The sequence below is a fragment of the Nyctereutes procyonoides genome, unplaced genomic scaffold, assembly GCF_905146905.1.
Source record: "Nyctereutes procyonoides isolate TBG_1078 unplaced genomic scaffold, NYPRO_anot_genome, whole genome shotgun sequence".
Classification (NCBI taxonomy): domain Eukaryota; kingdom Metazoa; phylum Chordata; class Mammalia; order Carnivora; family Canidae; genus Nyctereutes; species Nyctereutes procyonoides.
This window is the reverse complement of record NW_026575136.1, coordinates 6,844,517-6,867,471: the sequence shown is the minus strand read 5'-3', so window position 1 is coordinate 6,867,471 and position 22,955 is coordinate 6,844,517. Positions and strand designations below refer to the sequence as shown.

General features: G+C 37.9%; 1 protein-coding gene across 1 annotated transcript in view; it reads right to left on the bottom strand.

Moving 5' to 3' along the window:
• Positions 1-22,955, bottom strand: part of LOC129495519 (rho GTPase-activating protein 15) — a 617,088-nt gene that overhangs the window by 219,496 nt on the left and 374,637 nt on the right. Inside the window, exon 10 of the mRNA XM_055303107.1 lies at positions 8,010-8,108. Coding sequence (XP_055159082.1) covers positions 8,010-8,108 — 99 coding nt within the window. The remainder of the gene's footprint in view (positions 1-8,009; positions 8,109-22,955) is intronic.

Below are 22,955 nucleotides of genomic sequence, written 5' to 3'. Positions count from 1 at the left end.
CTTGTTCAACCAGTAAGCAACAGATTATTTCACAAAACAAAGTGACACTCTGTGAGAGTTTTGATGATGTTTTTGATAATTATTTTTTTAGTCAGTTGGTTCACATTATGCAACAAGAATTTTAAAATTCTATTTAAAAACTACAAATCCGTTTTTGAATCTCAGGGCAACAAATATTTGAAAATGTCTGTCTAATTTTTTTTTCTTTTTTGCGCCTTTTTATTGAAAACCTGAAAGCTTTCCAAATGCATGTGATTTTTTTTTTCAAATTTTGTAAACATTTGCTTCCAGGCTAAAACATCCTGCCAACTTTCAGCCAAGATTATTTTTATGGTTGAACTATTAACTTCCGAATATGGGGGCTTATAATAGAAAAACCCTCAGACCCAGAACTCTCATCATATAAATGACACCGCTATAGGATATTTTAGACGATCACATCTCGACATGAGGAGGTGTTGCATTATTTAAATCCTCCATTCACACAATAAGAGACTAATTTCCTAGGGTATTAATTTTGGCTCTGTTTCCTTCCAACTGACTCGAAGGGAAAGTATGGCAAGAACCTAAACTTTAACATGGGGGTGGAACTGGGGGTGGAGGTTGGAAATTAGACTCAGGCTTTATCTGGAAGAGATATTATTTATTCTCATGCATTCTGGACGCAAAAGTGTGGGAATATCCACTGACTGATTTGGCCAGAGCCACACTGCTGGATATGTTAGATAGCCCTTCTGGTTATTGAACTGCACATTTATTCCTCCATTAACTTCTGTTATGTTTAAGCTCTCTTTCTGATAATAAGACTGTTGTGTATTGCTGGATGTAGATAAACTCCATGAAATGTCACTAATAAGTACAGCGAGTTAATTCCTAACCCTGTGTATACACAGAATTTGTGAACATCCAATGTAAGCTTGCCCTCCACAGCCAGATTTGATTTACAAATATTTTCTTGAGTGGGAATACATTTCTCTGGAACAGAGAAGCAGGTATCAGGTAACTCTGGTTGACTTGGAAACGGGTTCCATCACTGTCTTCTCTTCACCATGAGACCTCACAAGAGTGCCCTCTTATCCACATTTGTTTTCTTAATTGCAAAACGCAGCTTTTTTCTCTCTCTCCACCTTGTCATCTCTGATTTCTTTTGGTTGTCTTTCCCCAGTTTCTCTTTTATACTCTTGCTGGCTGTTTCCTGTTTACTCTTTTTTGATTTTGCCTTCCCCTCTAGCCCTGAATGTGGCTTTCTTACAGACACAGAGGCCCCAGCACGACTGCCCCAAAGAGCCAATTCCGACTTGGACTCAGCACAACGCTATAGCTGTCAGGAAGGTGGCTGTCGTTGGGGTTGCACTAAAACAAAACAAAACAAAACACAAAAATGCAAAACTGGACTTAATTTTAACTCAGAAATAAAACCTAAGGAAAATCTGCTGCAAACTTCCACGGAGCTTCTTTGAGGATCAGCTCTTTTGTGATTGCATGTGGATGCCTAACTTTAGGCATGAAAAGCAAGCACTTAAAAAAAAAGAAAAAGAAAAAGAAAAGCAACACATAGGTCAGTGCCCTCAGAAACATTTTTGTTCAGTCCACAAATATTCTCTGGGGAAAAAGAAAAAGTGCTTATCTTGAACTCTTGATTTTTTTTTTTTTGAGCATGTAATTTTTATCAGTTTGTTTTGTTTTTGTTACTTTTTTTTTCACTCACTGCTTATAAAACTAGCAAGCAGAAGTCTCTCTGGAACAAGATAGAATCATAAAAGTTTTCAAGAATCTCGTCACAAACTAAACAGTACAAATTGCACATTCCTCATGGAAGTATCAGCCTTTCGTGCGTGCCTGGATCCAACTATAATAGATTATCCCAAAGTGGGAAAGAATGAACAGTACAAAATTAGCAGAACTGGGAGCAGAGCTTGTCTAGTGAAGGCAATTTGATCTGTACTTTAGGGGTCTGGATTCTCAGGCATCGGGAAAAGACTATGTAAAGCTTTATTTTTGCAAGTGAACACTTGCTGAGATCTCAAGAGGCAGACTGATGCACTGAATTGAGTATCAGGAAAATTATATTCACAAGTATAATGCTGGGTATGTCTTAGCATAATAGCTATTACGATCATGTCTGTTATTGATATAATAAATACATACATGTGCATACCTTACCTAATATGCAAATGGCACTATACATCTACAGTAAATATCTACATATTTATTTTATGTATTTGAAGATGCATGTGTTTATGTGTATTTGATGTTCAGAATTGTTATGAGTCAGATAAGTGTATCCCCGAGTCGATATATAACTATACCTTCGTATAATTTAACAATGACATCTAAATATTCCCACATTTGAGGAATAGATCTCGTTTATAATGCCATGGGCTTACTGATGTGACATTCTCCCAAACTTCGCGTAATAGCAGAGGAATTACCAAAAAGAAATAGTTAAGGTATAATAATAATTTTAGCCATTCTTTTTCCAAGTTGCTATAATCTACCCAAAGATAACTAATTGTTCAAAGTAAACATTCCACTCCGACCACAAAAGGAATCCATTACACAAACATATAATTCACAGTCATTTTTAGTGGGTTGTAAACAGTTTGGAATGAGCATAAAATGGGACAAAAATCAAAGTGAGCATTTTGAAATGAAAAAGTGTTTGCTACAAAAGGTCAGTCCCTTTGCTTGGCAAACTATGTAGAAAAGCCTGGGAAAATGCTGATCACACAAGCAATGAGAGAATTTGAAAGCCAACAGCCTCCTTGTTTCTTTAAACAGACATCGGAACCTATAACTGGATCCTGTCAAACAAACGACAGCAAAAAAAATATAACAGCTGCTAAGAAGTCAAATTGAGAGATAAAGTTTTCAAGGCTAAGGACCTTCTCAGAAGTAGACTAAAGGTCTTTCTTAAATCTTTAAGCAAGGTTATGGATCCCAGGGTGGCTTTTAGGCACCCAGTCAAAAATGTAACTTTGTGTATCATTCTTGTCATAGTATTTTTGTGTTCCAGAAAAAAGAAAGAAGACAAACTTGTTGATTAGCATCTGCCAAGACATCCTGCAAAGTAGCTTATAGTTGGAATCATCAAATTTGGAAGACATGATATCATTTATTTTTAATTGTGGGTAAAAAAAAAAAAAAAGAAAAACAACCCACCCCACATAATATAAAGATTACCATCTTAGCCATTTTTAAATCTACAGTTCAGAGGTGTTAAGTACATTCGCATTGTTTGCGACCAATCTCTAGGTGTCATTTTCATGCTGGGAAATAGTCTGGGGGCATACTGACCAGAATCAAGACTCGCGGAGGAAAACTGCAATGTTAAACCATATTTCAAAGCATGAATGCCTGTCCTAATGAAATTAACTTTTTTCAAAAGCCCCATGACCTTACAGACAAAAATATATTAGATACACAAAAATATATTAGACTAGAAATATGCTTATTCATTTAGTTAACTCCATTATATATGAAGGAAGTCTTTGGAAAAGTTTGGTATTGTTGAGTGGAAAAAGGACTCTTTTGAGTATCTCACACGAACTGACTCTGTATATTGCATTGGCATGATATGCCAGGAAAATAACCTGGTGAAATTAAACTTCTACTCTCACCAGAAGGTTAAAGCTAGACAAATAGGTGTTTGTTACTCAGGGTTTATTATGTCATTTAAAATATATTTAATTGTATACATAGTATTAAGTAATATTTCATAATATATTTAGTATATTGGATATATTTAAGGTATATAGGGTGATTTGATGAGATTACTACAGTCAAGCTAATCAACATACATCTCCTCCCATATCTACTAATTTGTGTGTGTGATGAGAGCACCTGCAATCTACTGCCTTAGAATAACTATAGTCATCATGCCTGTACATCAGACATCCACATTCATTTATCCTATACAACAGCAACTTTGTGCCCTTTCTCTAATAACTCCCTAGTATGTGATTTTTTTTTAAAAGATTTTATTTATTTATTCATGAGACACAGAGAGAGAGAGAGAGGCAGAGACACAGGCAGAGGGAGAAGCAGGCTCCCTGCAGGGAGGTCGATGCGGAACTCGATCCCAGGATCCCGGGATCACGACCTGAGCCGAAGGCAGACACTCAACCACTGAGACACCCAGGCTTCCCCTAGTATGTGATTTTTAAGCAAACAAACTCCCCTTACCTTAAAAAAATATTATAAGGCTTATTCTCTCCTCTAGTGCCTGTTCTTTTCTTTCATAACACTCAACATAGTTTGGTACTCAGAGAGTTTTTTTTTCTTGCTTAATGTATATTTCTTTTATATTGTCAGCTGGTAGCATGGAAAATGAGGCATGGGTAGACACTAAATCTCTACTTGTTGCTGGAATACAGCAAAGAGGATATGTGACATTATTCAACCAATATTTACTGAGTGCTTACAGTATGTCTGGTACTGTGTAAGGCTTTTTCCCAGTGATGCACCTTCGCAGAGTAGCAGCCAGTTATATGCTTTACATAAAAAGAACTACAGGTTAGATTTTTTTTTTTACAGGTTATGTTCTTAATACCAATTGCACCAGCCTTGACTATATACTTTGTTTAAGTGACATCTCCTAAGCCCTTGTCTTCTGAGAACTGCAGATAACCTTATTTTTAAGTAAGCAATTTCTATACACTTTGAGGTCATTCTAAGTTACACAAAGTATTCCATAAAGTAGTGAAAAATGGACTTCTCACTGCTTAGACCTAGATACTACCAGTGTGTATCAATGCCTCCTTCTGCATGCTTGTTTCCCCAGACCTCAAAGAAAAGTATCAGTTGACCTCAGGCTTTGGGGCACTTTATCATATGTATTGAGCATTAGCAGATCAATGATTCGATATTTGCAGAGCTTTGGAAGAAAACACATAAACTGAGTTTTTCTTTGGCTACTTACAATCCTCATGTACATGGTCTACAACTGTAAAGGCAACACAAGCGTGAACAAACCACTTGGAAGAGCTTTAAAGACTAACAGGCTCCTTTACAGTTTCCCTCCAAGTTTTGTGTATGTTCTCTAGGCTGAGCAGACAATGTCAAAAACCACAGAAATAGCTCTAATCCGGTTATAATAGTTGGTGAGAGGGAGAATGCTCTGGTGGTTTAAAGGAATAAAGGAAACCAAATCAAGATAAGGAAACACACTAAACAAGTTATTCGCTAAATTGGTTTACATTCAGCTCACTAATAGATTTTCTTCTAGGCGTGTCTGTGAGATGCAAAATTTAAAATGTGACTAATATCACTTTACAAGGTTGATTAAAGAATGCAACTGTGCCAAGCACTGGGTAGATTTTCCCTGGGTAGACTATGGGGGCATGAGCCACTTGGTTATGTCAATTGCAAGCCAGTAAGACAAATAACTGAATGAATGAATGGAAGAATTAATCAATCAATCCATGCATCAGTCAATCAATGGTGAGATCTGCCTTCCTGATACTGTTTCATTCAAAATCAAGCATGTAAGAAGCATTTAAAAAAATACGGCTAGAATTGATTGATTTTTTTTTTAATATAAAGGTGGGGGAAATAATCTTAAGAGAAAAAGAGAGAAAGGAAACATATTTTCGAAGCACCCTGTGTACCGCTATCGTGAGTTTTGAGGCCATTTCCCTAAGACTGTGAGAGTAAACACACAATATTCATTAAATGTGCCTTTCCCATAACTGGTCCATAAGCATTTCCCATGACTCTGCAGTTGAGTATCTTGGCTGGAAGAGGATCTGGCCATTAGAAGGAGGGCTCTAGATATGCTGAGTCCCAGCCGTGCTGAAAGACTTGGCACCTTTATATGCTACTTCCTAATACCAACCTCGGCATAAAATGTCATCAGAAGCCTGCATAAACATTGGACTTAGATTCACATAAATTATTTCTGTCCTAAGGTGCTTTCTGCCAGAATTTAGTAAAAACAACACTTTGAGTAAATAGAATTGGCGTATAAATGTAAGAATATTAATCCAACAAAATGATCATAGAAAAATATAATCAAAAGTACACACTTGTAAATCTTGCAATGATGGGAGAGGTTTATCTTGTGCCTCTGAGTTTTTATTGAACATTTCCATAGAGTTCCTTTAAGCTGACACTGCCAAAGTGCTTTGAATTATCAGTTGCTTTGTGGAATTGTAAAGTCTTTGAGTTTCATTAAAATGCTTAGGAGTTATTTTAATAATCATATGTGTGATTAGCGCCTGTTTAGTGCTGGATCTACAAATTCATTTTAAGAGTAAACATTGGGACAATGAAATATAATGCCAGATACGATTGCTGCTGTCAGCAAAAACATTGTCTTATTTTATTAAAAATCGCCAACAAAATGCCACGAACAGAAGATACAGTTCTATTTATAGATATTTTTTCCTCTACAGTATTATGGTATCTGCACACCACCAGGCTGTATCTAGCAGAGTTTTCATTTTGCCTCGGGTGTGTGCGTAAATAGAGAGGTACAGAGTCCTTTTATTATATGTGCACACGTCTTATTATGTACAGCTCCCCCAAAGTCCTATTCGAATAGTTGCTCTAATATAACAGCGCTCGCACCGTCAGTGCTGAGTATTTTTAAGTGGATGAAGGTTTCCTGAAAATGATGATAATTTAGCTATTGGCAATAATAACATTATAACATTCTCAGTGATCCATTTTGGCTTTAAGTACTTATTAAATAATATTTATTCCTAAATTATGAACTTACAAAATTAAACGAGATTGCAATGTGCAATAAAAACACACTTCTCTCTAAACTCCAATTGACTCCATTCCTCACAGATACCTCTCCTTGTGTTCATTCTGCTTTTACTGTTTTCTACCCTCTGCGAGCTCTCAGCTCTTCTCTCTGATGTGTTGATAGGCTTTCCCCCAAAGCCACTCTCTATCTACTTTCCCTACCCACTCGTCCCCTTCTTGTTATTCTCTCATTCCCTACTGATATGGGAATAATAGGATCCCAAGGCTGTCCTTACAGTATAATTAAAGTATGAATTTCCAGGAGTTGGAAATTGCAGGCCATTTTTATTATGCTTCTATAATAAAGCCAGGTAACATTGAGAGAATTAAAATGGCTTTTTTCTAGTAGATAACTTGGTAAAGATTTTTTCCCCCTTGGTTCTATTGTTTTAAGAGACTGGGAGCAGAAAATGGGAATAGATTCACCAATTCTTTTTCTGAAAACACCTCTATCTTTTACATGATATATATCCCCCTAGATCCTGGGAATATGTTGTAAACTTGTAACAGATGGTGATGAAGCTTCATATTTTTATACAATACATTTTTTTGAGATTCTGCATCTACTGTATGTATCTATCAGGGAAAATGACCTTGAATGAATGAAGTCATAGTCTGAAGGAAAAACACCCCACAGATAGACCAGCAAAGAAATGATGAGTCAGTTGGGTTGTTTTGTTCCCCGTGGTAAGATGAAATAATTTCTGATGAAAAACAGAATGTTGAAATATGGGAACCAAAGGTCGTCTTAACACTCAAGGTGCATCTGTTAATTGTTCCAGGAGAACCGGTTAGCCATATTCTATAGTGATCAGAGACACACGGAAGACGGGATATCACTGTTTGCAAGTGGGAACGCTATTTGCTTCACTTGGGTAATGTTGGGGGCTTACCAAAAATTGTTCTGGCACAACATCTACCAGCATGAATGTTAGGAGGGTTCTAACACTGTGAGTGCTGATATTTTATGAATGTTTTATCACTGGCTTGAAAACAAGAAGTTTGCAATTGAATCAACAACATGTCAGACAGACAAAATATTAAAAAAAAAAAAAGAACATTAGTGGGAATTACTGATGTCCCTATTGTAAAAACAAACTGAAGTTAATAAGAAACTTGATCCTCTTAACCGATTAACAGAAGTCAAGTTTTAATTGCATGGCTTCCCAGACAAATCAAGTGGCGCTGTTAACTTGAGCATTGGTTGTTTAGAGGGTGCGCTAATGGGGGAAATTGCTGCATATTCAGTTACCCACCTCTTTTTTCGACAGCTTCAATGCATTGCTTTACAAACCGTGGAACTGTGGAATTTTCACGTTCACACACTGTGTGCAGATGAGAGCCAAAAATTTGATCTGCAAAAGAAACAAAGATGAGCTTCATTAAAATCCAAGATTGCGTTGTTCTTTAATTTGATTCTGTTTCCATATCCACTGCGTGCTAAAATCTGCGTCTTGCATAGGAATCAATTTTTTTGCTTTAATTCCAAAGGGTCTATTGCAGAGATACAAAGGCCATAACTCCCTCTTTTATGGAATAGGACTCTGGGCCCAGAGAAAGAAAACTAACACTCTGCCATCGATTAGTCAGGGACGACAGAGTAAATTATAGTCTCTCTGGGCATAACTTTGTTGTTTATAAAGTAATGACAAGGAATTAAGAAAACTTCTACAAGATGATGAATCTTAATGAATTGGTGTCTTGAGTGTTTTAGAAGAAATTTGCCAATGATTGTAATTTTATCAGTGTATTTCGAAGATTTGTTCAGTGGGTCAATGATATTTGAAGAGGCACGTTCCAGATTTACTTTGAAAGGAATTTTTTAGTGTCTTTCCTGCCTTAGATTTAGATGCCCTTTCTCTCTCTCTCTCTCTCTCTCTTTTTTTTTTTTTTGGATGCCCTTTCTCTTGTAGAATCTAAGTATCCCCTATCCTTTACAGCTCAACTCTGACCATGCTTTCTCCAGAAACTCTTCTCTTCCTATCTCAGCTTTGTGTCTCCTTTCACACGGGTTCTTTGGAATACCAGTTCCTCGGGATGCTAATAGGCAATTTGGGAAAAAAAGTCCTGTGATCAAAACAGCTTAGCAATGTTGAGTTAAACTAAGTTAACCAGGTTTCTTTCATGTGTATTTTTACAGCATGTGACAGGCCAATCTGCACCGAGAATCTCCACAAAGGGCTGGAGGATGCACTATAGCCCGAACTTATTCGAGTAAGATCCTTTCATTTCAAAGGGCATCTCTCCAGATTGATGCTTCTGAGAACACACTCTGAAGTACTAGCCTGGTCTTCTCACTGGGAACATGATTTTGACTGCCCTGCGGTGTGTATTTACATTTATAATATGTGGAATGTATTTTCTCAAAGCATATTTGGAGCATCTTCAACCTCTTTGTGTTCATGTAGTCACCAGTGCTCAGCACAGACTCGGCCCACAGGATTCACTCATAGATATTTTTTATTGTGTTAAAATATACATAACGTAAAATTTGCCATCGTAACCATTTTTACATGATCAGTTCAGTGGCATTAAGTGCATTTACATTCTTGTGTAATCATCACCTCCAGCCACTTCCAGATTTTTTTTAAAAAAAACAGCATAGATGTTTATTACTGATAATGAAACAAATATTTAGTGGTTTCAAGGACTTCCCATCTTGCTCAAAATGAACTTCAGTTCCCTATTGCAACTTCCAAGGTAACACGTGACCTGCCCTTGTACCCATTAATTGAATTCATTTATTTCCTCTCTCCTTTCTCCCCCCATCACTTGCCAGCAGCCACTCTGTCCACATTGCTGACTCTTGCCAATACCAAGCACACTTCTGCCCCCAGGGACTTTGCACCTACTATAGCCTCTGTGTGAAACTCCATTGTACTAGGTCACTTCTGTTGCCTTTCCTACCCACTTTTTGCTAAAACATGGCCCCACTGCACTTGGAACCTTCCATGATTCTTTCTTGTTTTATTTTCCTTAGAGCACTTATCTCTGCCTGGTGTATCAGACTGATGTGTTTCCTGGTTAGTTATTTCCCCTGCTTAGAATGCAAAACCCAGGAGAGTAAAGACTACACCTGTATCTTTTCTTCCTGGGTCCCTAGAAAGCAATCTTTGGCATATACTAGAAGTTCAATAAACATTTATTGAATGATTGATTGCAAAACATTGTCTTCATCATCAGTGGAGGTCTTCAATAAATTAAAAAAATATATTTGTAGTAGAAGTGGTGAGAAAAGCAAAATTCAACACGACAGCATGGTAAGTAAAATATTACAAAGGCATAGTCAAAATGGAATGTGTTGATACGTCAAGGAAGTCATGATTTTCATTCATTTCTTAGAAAAGGTGATGGCTTGAATTAAGGGCAACCCAGCAGAAAGGGAAGTAATTAAGGCTAAAGCATGAATATATTTCAATATGAAAATGTGTGTTTTCATCCAAGAGACAGAAAGATGATAGGCCCAAAACATAACAGTGTAGAGAAGTGGGAAATAACCATGGGTATTTGCTTTGAATACTTGGTCAAATCTTGAAAGATTTGTTCAAAAACAGTGAGCCACCACTATAACAAAAAATGACATAAACTATTACTTAAGAAAAATAACCCCAAACTTCAGATGCAATATTTAAATCGGCCAGAGATTAGAGTCTGGAAGAATTACTATAAAGTACAAAACCCTCTAATGCAAATTATGATTCAAATCAATTTCATAAATATTTATTGAGCATGTGGCAGGACATCAGACCAGCCTTTGGTGCTCACGGAAGACTTCCCAGAGAAGAACCAAATCTTTGGGAGAAGTAAGGCTTAAGTGAAGTGGTGAGAGAGGGGAGAAGAGGCCATTTAGGGAAAACAGAAGGAAGGTATACAAATTTGATGGGAAGAATGGATGTTCTGGAGAAATATTCACTTTTATTTAGAGAAATCTTGATGTACTAAGCTTTAAAAAAATGAAGTTGGCATTATGAGAGTCTTAAATATTTAGTAGCTTGGTTAAATTATTTGAAAGTGTGCAGACACCAATGCTTTCTTATACATACACTATTCTCTTCCCGATTTCTTTCTTGTTTTTAGAGTCCATTTATAAGACAGATCCTGGAAATGTTCCCTACTGACTTCTGCCATCCTTGCAGCTCTGGGTAATTAGATACTTCTGATTAGTTGACTGTAAGGAGAGATGATTTCGGAAGCTACAAGAATTTTTCTTTTCTTTTCTTTTTTTCTTTTCTTTCTTTTTTCTTTTTCTTTTCCCTTTCCTTTTCTTTCTTTCTTTCTTTCTTTCTTTCTTTCTTTCTTTCTTTCTTTCTTTCTTTCTTTCTTTCTTTCTTTCTCTTTCTTTCTTTCTTCTTTCTTTTCTTTCTTTCTTTCTTTCTTCTTTCTTTCTTTCTTTCTTTCTTTCTTTCTTTCTTTCTTTCTTCTTTCTCTTTCTTTCTTTCTTTCTTCTTCTTTCTTTCTTTCTTTCTTTCTTTCTTTCTTTCTCTTTCTTTCTTCTTTCTTTCTTTCTTTTTTTTCTTTCTTTCTTTCTTTCTTTCTTTCTTTCTTTCTTCTTTCTTTCTTTCTTTCTTTCTTTCTTTCTTTCTTTCTTCTTTCTTTCTTTCTCTCTTTCTTTTTTTTTCCCAGATAAAAGGAGAGGGGTGTATTAAGGCACTCTTTCTATTTTCTTTCTGCTTTGAACATCACTGTGCAATCATGTGATGCTTGGAGCTACTGCAGCAATCTTATCACCATGAGACAACAAGCTTGTAGACAAAAGCTAACAGGATTTTAAAAAGTTACAAAAAAACCTGAGACCTCAATGACATTGTTGAAGTTCTAAATCTAAAACATTTTTTCTAGATTTCTTACTATGTGAGATAATACATGTCATTTTTCACTGAGCATTCTATCCCCTACAGCCAAAATAATCATAACCAAACGGAGGCACGTGGTTTGAAAAAGACTGAACACAAGGAGATTAATTAAGAGGCTGATGTGATTGCCTAGGAAGACCAGACTAAGGACAGAGTTGTGGTAAATTTAATCATTATTCATGATTCTTCTCGTCCTCTCTGAATTATATTTATGCGCTCACCTCCTTTGCTGTGTGTCTGTGTGGAATAACTCACTAGAGTGGGGAATATTTATTCCTCCAATTTCAATGATGTTGGGCTTTGGACAATGTTGTGTGAGTAAAAATGACAATGTGTCAGTTCCAGATGGAAGCCTTAAGATGCATTACAGATTTCTACTCAGCAGACTACTTTTCTGCTATTGCCAAGACAAGAGCTTCCCTGGGTAGCTGTTGCCCTTTCAGTCTGAGCTCCAGACTGAAAGCAGTTCCAGGCCAATGCTCAGTTTAGGGACAAGTCTAGTCAGACCTTCCACTTAAAGTATAATTGTCCAGTCAGGCCTACCCCCGGCAACTTGACCCACAGACTCATGAGAAATAAATGCTTCTTGCTGTACTTCAGAGATTTTGTGTTTGCTTGTTATGCAGTGATAGCTTACTGATAAAGATGATAACAGAAGTCCAGGTTGTTGGTGACCTAAGCTATGCTATGAGAATGAAAACAAAGAGAATTTTGGGATCCCTGGGTGGCGCAGCAGTTTGGTGCCTGCCTTTGGCCCGGGGCGCGATCCTGGAGACCCGGAATCAAATCCCACATCAGGCTCCCGGTGCATGGAGCCTGCTTCTCCCTCTGCCTGTGTCTCTGCCTCTCTCTCTCTCTCTCTCTGTGACTATCATAAATAAATTAAAAAATAATAATAATAATAATAAAAAACCAAAGAGAATTTACAGGACATGGAAACTGAAACTGGGAGCAAACAAATAGATTAAAATAATTCTAAATTTGCTAGGAATGCGGAATGATGCATCGGTTTAGATTCCACCCTAAGAAGGAGTCCCAAAGGAAATTTCTCTCCCCTTAAAATTAACTCATTATGCTTTATCTAATATTATGGCACTTTTTACTTTGTATTCTCTCCAGATCGTTTCAGTTCTATCACATTCAATTCAGTGAATATTTCATGAGCACCTGTCATGTGTTGGATATTAAAAAGAATACAAATATTGAATTTTTCATTCAGTAACTATTTATTACATGCCCACTATAAGCCAGACATTGTGCTCCAGCTGGAAAATGCAGTGATGCATGATGCATGATATCCTACAATCTGGGGGGGTGGGGTGGGGGGGTGGTGGTGGTAGTAGATAATAACTCTCATAAATATTCATAATATAATGTGATTAGTGCTATTGCATGGCTGTTTAATAATAACAGTGAAGCTTCATTGTAAACTATGTAAGCCAGGCATGGTTCAAAGTATTTTATGTGTTCTAACTTATTAAATCTTTACACCAATCATCAACCCCATGGTGGTAGATACTATTAACTCAATTTTATGGGAAAGGAAACAGAGGCCCCAAAATATTGAGTCCCCTGTCCATAGTTACAAAGTTTCGGGCTCCAGGGGAAGAAAAGAGATAAGAACCTCACCTACGGCAATGGAAGGTATGAAGGCGTGATTTTGTAGGATTTATTAACTGGATGTAGAAGGTGAGCCAACTCACCAGAGAGAGAGAGTACATCCTAGTTTCTTGCTTGATGAAAAGAGACTGACATGAAGAAGGAACATTGAAGGTTCTTGGAGAAGAACAAAGAGATGGGTATTTAGGGGCAGCTGGGTGGCTCAGTGGTTGAGTGTCTGCCTTCAGCTCAGGTCGTGATCCTGGGGTCCTGGGATTAAGTTATGCATTGGGCTCCCTGCAGAGAGCTTGCTTCTCCCTCTGCCTCTCTCTCTGTGTCTCTCATGAATAAATAAATAAAATCTTAAAAAAAGAGAGAGAGAGAGAGATGGGTGTATTCAGGAGTGAGGAGAAGAATTTCAGATGAGGAAGAATGATGGTGAGTGATAAAGGCAAAAAGTTCCCATGGAATTTTAACAATTCAGAAGCTATCACGGTGACCATGAGGAAAATGGCTTTAGTAGAATGGAGCTGAAAAGCAGATGGTTGTGTATGAGGTTTGAAGAGAAGGTGAGGAGGAGAAAACAGCAAATGGACTTCTGCTAAATTTAAGAAGTTTTGTGCTGGGGACGCCTGGGTGGTTCAGTGGTTGAGCCTCTGCCTTCAGCTCAGGCCATGATCGAGGCCCACATCAGACTCCCAGAAGGGAGCCTGCTTCTCCCTCTGCCTATGTCTTTGCTTCTCTCTCTGTGTCCCTCATGAATAAATAAATAGAATATTTAAAAAAAAAAGAAGGAGAGGTTTAGTGCTGGAAGTTCTTTAATTATAAGGGAAGCTGGGATTTGGGAAAGATTTTGAGCTGGGTGGATAGGAGACAATCTCAACCATAGGGTGTTTTGCCTTAATGCATTGGAGAGGGTGAGGTGTGCTACTGGCTACTTCCGGCTGTTCAAAGTGGGAGGTGGGGGAGGTGCTTCACTGCCACTTACTGGGTGGTCTGGGCAAGTGCAAGCAATCCCTCATTGAAAAACTGTCCCCTCCTGATTGCCAATAGTGTCCTCATGAGAAAAGAGCCTAGGTATGATCAACATCATTAGACAGATAGAAGATGTTTGCTTTTATCAGTTACCAGACAAGGCAAAAATTGTCTTATTAATTCTAGCCTCTTTAAACTGGCCATACTCAGTCAAGAAGGTATGGCTCTGGAAATAAAAACTTAGCCTCTGTGGTGAAGCTGACTGAATGAAAAGCTGTCATAAAATCCAAGCCAAAGCAATGAAATTCTCCCTTAAAATGATTAGAATTGAGGTCCTACAGACTGAGGTAGTTAGCTCTAGGGAATTAAATAGTAAGGCTGTCTGGATTTAGATACTGGGGGTTGGGGCAGCCATTCGGGGAGATGGCTGTGTGCAGTGGGTGACTGGGCCCGGGAACAGGAACTAATTTGCGGAGAGAGAGGAATGAAACAGACACATCCTAGGTCTTCACTTTCTGATGCCTAACTCCAGAGATCATATATCTTTTCCATGGAATGCCATGACATATTCTGGGTTGTCATGATGACTCCCATCTTATATGAATATTTTTGAATGAACTTCTGTTTATTGCAACTAAATAGACTTGACTAGAACATGAACATAGCATTGGCCAGAAGGTTTCAGGAGAGGGTTTATACTCACAATAGAAAATGCCAGTCTTGGCTAAAGAGCTCCATGAGATCCACTGTTAATGATGACACTGGTTAGGAAGAGTATGGTGGGTCTCTATTGGTTTTACCAGCGCTGTGACTATTCTCCTATTCTCCAGTAAGATCGCTCTGATTTTCCTTTGAGGATGTTGTCTTTCTCATGTTGGCTGCCATTTAGTTCGGGTAGTGCTGATTTCACCACCTCTAGCTCCAGGGATAAACATGAATTTCCTCTACCTGGTCATAGTAATTGGTTCAGACATGAACACATGGCCCAGATTGATCTCATGGAGTACATCCTAGGGCTTTTTCTAGTGCTACTGGGAAAGAGGAGCCTTATTTCTACAGGTGTTGATAAACTATTGGGATATGAGTCTGAGCTTCCAGAAGCTATGTTACCACCTTCTGGGAAGACATACTGGAGAATTAAGCCAACAGAGTGGAAAACAAGCTGAGCAATGGAGGAAATTGAGATGTGATAGCATTTGTGTCCCTAGATCCAATCATGCCTGAAGCTATCCTTGTCCCTTGAACTTTTCAATTAAGTAGTCCAATAAATTCCATCTTTACTTTTGCAGTTTGGACAGGTTTCTATCAATTACAATGAAAGGAATCTTGACTACAACATTAGCCTTCAACATAAAATGATGGATCATGTAACTTAGAGGAGATGATGGTGCACATGAAATGACTTTGCAAAGTAAAAGTGTTAGCTAAAGAAAGTAAATCATAAAGATTTAGCTAAAATGTCAATGTCAAACTTAAGGGCTGTTGTAGGATTACCACCCATCTGTAAATTTGATATAATCCAGGGTTTGATACACCAAAGAGGACCATTAAATTGTGGGAATGTGTTTGACCACAGAACTTTCCATCTTAAAATAGTATAAGGAAAGGGGGAGGGAGAGAGAAAAGTATTCTTTTCTTGGCAAGCGTTAATGAACTATCTTTGCCCCCTAAACTTCCTTGCTTGTTGTCCTGGCACAACACTAAGGATTATTTCTGTTTTCCCCTTCTTTATGATATTCCAAAAAATGGAGCAGCCCAGAACCCCAAGCTCCCGACTCCCTACCTATATTCCCATCTGTGGGCTCGCTGGTAATCCTTTCTTCCTCTCTTAACAAATTTTTGTATTTAGAAAACACCTCTTGCTAGAGGTGCCAATATTTTTGGAGTACTCCACAAATGCCTATGGCCTTGGCTAGTGCGATCATTATGTCTTCCTTCTCCGCTTCAGCATTTATACCAGGGGTGGCAGGCAACACATTGGTTGGAGAAAATCCATTTTCAGCAATTTTTCTTTGAAAGCATCTTTTGGTGAGAAAAACAAATAGACCTTCCACATGACTGCACTTATAAATCATGTTGTTTACATAATGAATTAGAGTTTAACTAGGAAATGGTGGTTTTTAATCTTTAAGCTCTCAAACTTTGGACCGATTTAGTTAGTTCATCAGCATATAACCAGGTTAAGTCTCCCAGATTACAAATTAGCTTCATTCTCCCTCATCTCTGCTATATATTTTTTGACAAATTATGGAAAGAACACCCAGTAATGGGATCTTTGTCAGTTAGATTCCAAATGAATCAAAACTATGAGGAAAACTACTCAATAGAGGCAGTTAAATGTTCAAATAATGTGACGGTGTTATCATCATTTACCCAGGAAGACAGTCTCCACATGCTTTTCAAAATGATTATTCTGCTTTCAGGATGCAGAGCCGTTGCAGCTAGTCTAGTAAATTTTTAAAAGGAAAAACAAAGCACCTAGAACTACACATACATGAAGAACATAGAGAGGAATAGAAAACAATAATAACAAATCGAGTGGCTTAGACCCACCCCTCCCCGCTTCAAATCAGACAAGTATTTTGGTCATGAGGTATATATAAGGGTTTCAGCTCCAATTTTAGAAAACCACTGGAGTATATGCTTGTTTATTTATTCACCTTTTATTTGTTTATTTATTTTGGTTTTGGAGAGAGAGCACACATGGGTGCCTGTGCAGAGGGAGAAGGAGAGAGCGAATCTCAAGCAGGCTCCACACCCAACATGGAGCTCAATGGGGCTTGACCTCACAATTTTGAGACCATGACCTGAGCCAAAATCAGGAGTCTGATGCTCAACTGACTGAACCACCCAGGCATGCCACCAATGGGGCTAACTTACACAAAGAATATTCAAATGATACTGAGGAATGAGAGTGGGAGGGAGCTCAAAGAATTTACTAGGAACTCAAAGTAACTTATTAATTACTGGAGGCTAGAGAACCAGTCTGGGAGATGTTTCAAACCAAAGGTCCAAAGGAGATCCACGAAATATGAAGCAGGAAATACACTGCTAGGTCAGAAGTCTTCCAACTCTGAGGGCTGGTTCAGGATGCTTTTTACATTACCACCTCCACCACCAGCATTGTTCTAATGACTTATACTCTTCAATTGCTCAAGATGGGAAGTTCCAACAGAGGGATGCCCAGTTGGTTGAGATTATGTTAAAAAATGGTGGTAGGATAAGAGAAAAACATAGCCCTAGTAGCTTCCATAGTAGGTAGCCTGCACTTGGAAAATTTCTCCGTCCACAGTGCTACACACATGGGCACGTCATTTCCCAATAGGTTGTTATAAGGGAGGGGCGGTGATACTGAAGGGCAGAAGTAATATTCTCAACATGGGTAATTCAGCAATTTAACTGAATTTTTCCTTTGATTTTTAAACTCTAAGTGACATTTGGTTTTCTTTTTGAGAGTATGTTTCTACACCAAAACTTTCAGATTACTTATCAAAGAATCCTGGTTCTACTTTTATCGTTTATATTTTCTCCACTTCCATCCTTTATTACATTTCTTTTTCTCCTTTAAAATACTCACTATATGAGCCTTCATGGTATAATTTACTGATAATTTTTGGAAAAATGGGTGACTTAAATAAGTACTATAATTTATAGATGGCTTATCTCTTTGAACTAAGATTCAGAAAAATATGTTTAATGCTAAAACATTACTGAATCTAATCTACATTAAGTGTTTCATAAGGTACTATGTTATTTTACAATGCCTTGGGGCTTTGATTTAAAATATCAGCTACTGCTTTTTGATACACAGACACCAAAAATTGGGCTGATTCTTTGCTTAATCTCTAATATACATTGCAAGTGAAGTAAATTTCTCTCATTGCCTTGTTTACTTATGATTTTTTTCTCATAAGAAGCAAATACAGAAAAAAAACATAATTATTTTAACTTTTAAGTAGTTTGGAGTCTAAATAAATAGAAATTCTAAATATGTACACTCTTGTGTATAGTTTTCCCCCACATGTTTATTCGTACTTGTAGCTCATTAACCTAATAGATTTTAAAGTCCCTGCTGGATAATGATAATGTCTATTCTGGAAGGACTGTCTTGGAAGAGATTTGCCCAGACTATGGAGAAGATATCTCCAAACAAGGGTAGCTGTAGTCTGTAGCCTCTAATCAAAGTTGGACAGTTGGATTCAAGCACAACACTCTTTGACACAAGCAGCCGAAAGGTGAATTTCAGAAGCAGACTTGCTGTCATCCAGACAAAATGACAGAGTTCTCTAGTTTCTATTTTTTCTCCTTCTCTTTCCAGACTTCCAGTAGTTCCCACCTTTCACAATTTCACCCTTAACTGCAAACGATACCTCTGTGAAGTACTCTTTGGCTCTTTTTTTTTTTTTTTTTAATTAGGCTCCACACCCCACATGGAGCCCAATGCAGGGCTCAAACTTACAACCCCGAGATCAAGACCTGAGCTGAAATCAAGAGTTGGATGCTCAGTGGACTGAGCCCCCCAGGCACCCCTGTCTCCTTCTTTTAAGGTCCTAAACTCTCATGGGAATAGATCTCAACTCAATTTTGATCCAATTAATGCAATGGACATTTTGGTGAGTCCACCAGCCAGGAATAAATTTATACCTTAAATGAGGAGTTTATTAACTCAAATGGAACAGTGAGTATAAGATTCTTCAATATTTGTCTACTTTAGGCAGTAGCTTTATCCTATACTTCTCCAACCCTCTGCTTACCTAAAGCAATACAACACACAAATATACACACTCAAACTGCCCTCCATGTGAATGTGCACAGAATCACAACAGTATAGAGAATGGTCTGACCAAGTGAATATTTCATGAATTTTTGTGTTCATTCATCCTTTGTATCCATCCCTGAGTATTTTTCAATGCCTGCTGAGGATGGACTAACAAATAGAACACTCTCTATCCTCATATAGCACCCTCTGTTTTCACACAGCTTATATGTAAATGGAGAAAACAAGTACATAAACACATTAGTATATAGTAAATGTATGATAATGTTATACTGATAGGTGCAATGAGAAAAGAAAGCAAGGCAGGGAGATGGCCAGAGGCAGGTATTATCAGGAAGTAGAGTTGCAGATGAAACTGAAAAGGTAGCCAGGGGGCCAAAACAGGTAGAAGGTCACAGAAAAGTCATCAGATATTATTTTAAGTATGATTTTATTCTAAGTAATTGGCAATTATTATTGAGCATGGGAGTGAAATAATGTGACTTATGTTTTTAAATGATCCTTCTAATTGCTGTGTGGAGAGGGTCAAGAAAAGAAGCAGAGAGGCCAGTTAGGGGGTTGGTGACATATTCCAGGGAGAGATAATGGTGCTTAGATAAGGCTGGTAATAATGGGAGTGACTAAATGTGGTTGAATTTGGAAAATATTTTAAGGTGGGTTTGCTGACAAGAGGAGAAGAGAGAATAGAACAGAGGGTGACTCCAGCTGGCAGTTGGCAGCGGTATTTCCTGAGGTGAACATGCCAGAGCTAGGGAATCATGGATTGCTCTAGATAAATGTGAGGTGTCAACCAAACATCCCAGGAGATGACAAATGGACATTTAAACATGCAAGTTTGGACTCTTGAGAGTCTGGAGCATGAAACTGAGGTTTTAAGTTTAGAAAGCCTATAGATAGAACCTGAAGCCACAGGACCGCAATATTTCAGCCCTGGAGCATTTGAATAATGGCCAGTAGCCTGAGAAGAAGAATGAAAAAGGAAAAGAAGTCTAAGAACATAACATAGGATAACCCAACATTGTGAGGCTGGTGAGAGGAGTAGTCTCATTGAAGGAGTGTCCAACTCTTTGACATAAGAATTTCCAGAAGAAGGAAGATGAAATTATAAATAAACAGTAATTGTAAAACCACTGAAAGATTTTGTGTCCTGCTTCCTTTCCTTTCTACCTCTTCCCAGACAACAACTTCCCTGGAAGTAAAATTGAGTAAGATGGTCTTTAGTTTACAAGATACAGCTGGAAGACAGTAAAATAATCAAATAATGAAATTACAGTTTGAGGATAAAGAGAAGAGAGGCTAACTCGGAATGAGGAAGACGAGGATGGCTTCATGGAGTTGGCAACTTTGAGCTGGAAGTGTGAAAATGAATATAAGTTTACTAGGTAGAGGAAGCTGAAAAAGAATATTCAAGGTGAAGGAAACTATACACAGTAAAACGAAATAAGTGTAATTTCTTCCTTTTGTGTGTGTGTGTGTGTGTTTTTTTTTTAAGATTTTGTTTATTTATTTGAGAGAAAGAGAGAGCATGAGTGGGTGGGGGGTGGGCGAGGGTGAGGGAGAAGCAGACTCCCTACCGAGCAGGGAGTCTGATGTTGAGATCAATCCCAGGACCCTGAGATCATGACCTGAGCCAGAGGCAGATGCTTAACCAATTGAGCCACCCAGGCACACCTCTTCCCTTTGTAATTCTATTGCATTCTATTACATTCTCTTCTTGTTGCCAAATGAATACATAAGTGAGAGAATGAATGAGAGAAAACAATGTGTGCAAAAGAATATGATTTCTATCTAAAATTGTGACATGATCAGTCGAGTTGGAGGGAAACATAGTTTGGTTTGTATTAGTGCATTTTGGATGATTACATGGCTAACTTTTGTTTAGCAAAGACTGATTATTTACATTTTGAGTTGAATATATTCCCTGTTTTTTGTTTGCCTGTCTTGATTTCATTGGACTTATAGAGGGGACCAACAAAAGGAGAAGGGTATAAAATTCAAAGACAACAAGTTTTGCCACCTTATCCCATACTTATATACACTTTATATTCTTAAAATAGAAAACTGTCCATAAAATTCAATTGCTCATACAACTTACTGTACTTATTCTGAAGTTAAAACTTTTATCAATTAGGTTCTCTACTTACTTGACTTACTAGTAGGAACTTTATTTATATCTTCCGCAATTTACTATGGGGTTATGTCATGATAAACCCATTGTTAAGTTAAAAATGTAAGACAAAAATGCATTTACTACACCTAACTTACTGAACATCGTAGCTTAGCCGAGCCTACCTGAAAGGGGCTCAGAATGCTTGCGTTAGCCAACAGTTGGGCAAAACCACCCAACGTAAAGCCCATTTTACAATAAAATGTTGACTATCTCATGGAAATTGATCATATACTACTAAAAGTGAACAAAACGAATATCTATATGGATGCAGAGTGGTCATAAGTGTATAGGTTGTTCATCCTCATAATCCTGTGGCTGACTGGGAGCTGCGGCTCGCTGACACTGCCCAGTATCAAGAGAATTTGGTACCACATATTGCTAGCCCAGGGGAAAAAAAAACAAACCCAAAGCTCAAATCTTGAAGCACAGGTTCTACTGAATGCAGATCACTTTTGCACCATCAAAAAGTTGAGATATTTTAAGTTGAACCATGTAAGTCAGGAACCTTGTGTACTATGAAAATCACTACTTTTTTTGTTTGAGTGACAGGTTAAATAAGGGAGATAACTTGATACATAAAACTTATTCAGATAATTGATCGAATTAATTTTAGATGACTTCATTTACCTTTTTAGCCCAAGGATTATGGACTACAGCTGAAAATATCATTCAGTGACAGATACACGTTGAGAGATTCTTTTAGGGTAGAGAAGGTGTGGCAATTTTGACTCACTCTGATTTAAAGTGAAATCCAGGAAGAACACTGTACTTTTCCTAATATCAGCATAGATTTGTTAGAATCCCAGGTGGTAAGACTTCAATTTATTTGCATGAATGCATAGTTCAATAAGAAAAGATTCAAATTTAGTTGGAGTAAAACTGCTTAATGATTTCAAATATTACTTGTAATATATTAATATAACGGGTTTGAATATCTATAATGGAGTCTCTTTCATTTGGGTCTTAAGGGTGTTCTCATAGGCACTAATGCTGAGTGCTAGGTACACGCTCAAGTACCTAAGAGGAAAGCACTTTAGGTTAAAAGCACTTTCTCTTCTCAGCCTCGGGTTAAAAGCTATTTCAGGATTCTGTTAAAGGCATTCTTTGGTCCTCAGCTTCAGCTTAAAAGCGGCTTTGATGAAAAGTGCTTTGAGGCAGGTAAAGGATTTTATAATAAACCATATTAAGAGCCGGGGAATCATGTGGTTCTGTGGAAGTGTTGGCCAGCTCCGTGGAGGTGTGGTGTAAGCTCTGCGCAGGTCAGCCTGTTCCCCACGGGCTGCTCTGAACAATGTGGTCCTCTGGTTATTCTATGCAAAGACATTGAAAGACATTTCCAGGAATATAGTTGGAGAGAGGGGGTTATGAGCCTAAATTAGTAGGCCATGATGCACATGTTTCCAAAACATTTGGTCTCTTTTGGGCTTCCGGTCCAATACAGTGTGTTTCTCTTTTTTAGCCCTAATTTTATTTTTTTCCCAGCGCTTCCTTTATTTATTTTTTAATTTTTTATTTTATTTTATTTTTTTTATTTATGATAGTCACAGAGAGAGAGAGAGAGAGAGGGAGGCAGAGACATAGGCAGAGGGAGAAGCAGGCTCCCTGCACCAGCCCGACGTGGGATTCGATCCCGGGTCTCCAGGATCACGCCCTGGGCCAAAGGCAGGCGCCAAACCTCTGCGCCACCCAGGGATCCTCCCAGCCCTTCCTTTAGAAAGCGACTATGCAATAACACTTCTAAAACACCTTATCCTGTCCCAAAGCTGCCTGCAGAACTGAAGAAATAGCTGCCTCATTGTGAGATGCACTTTGCATACCGCACACTCTC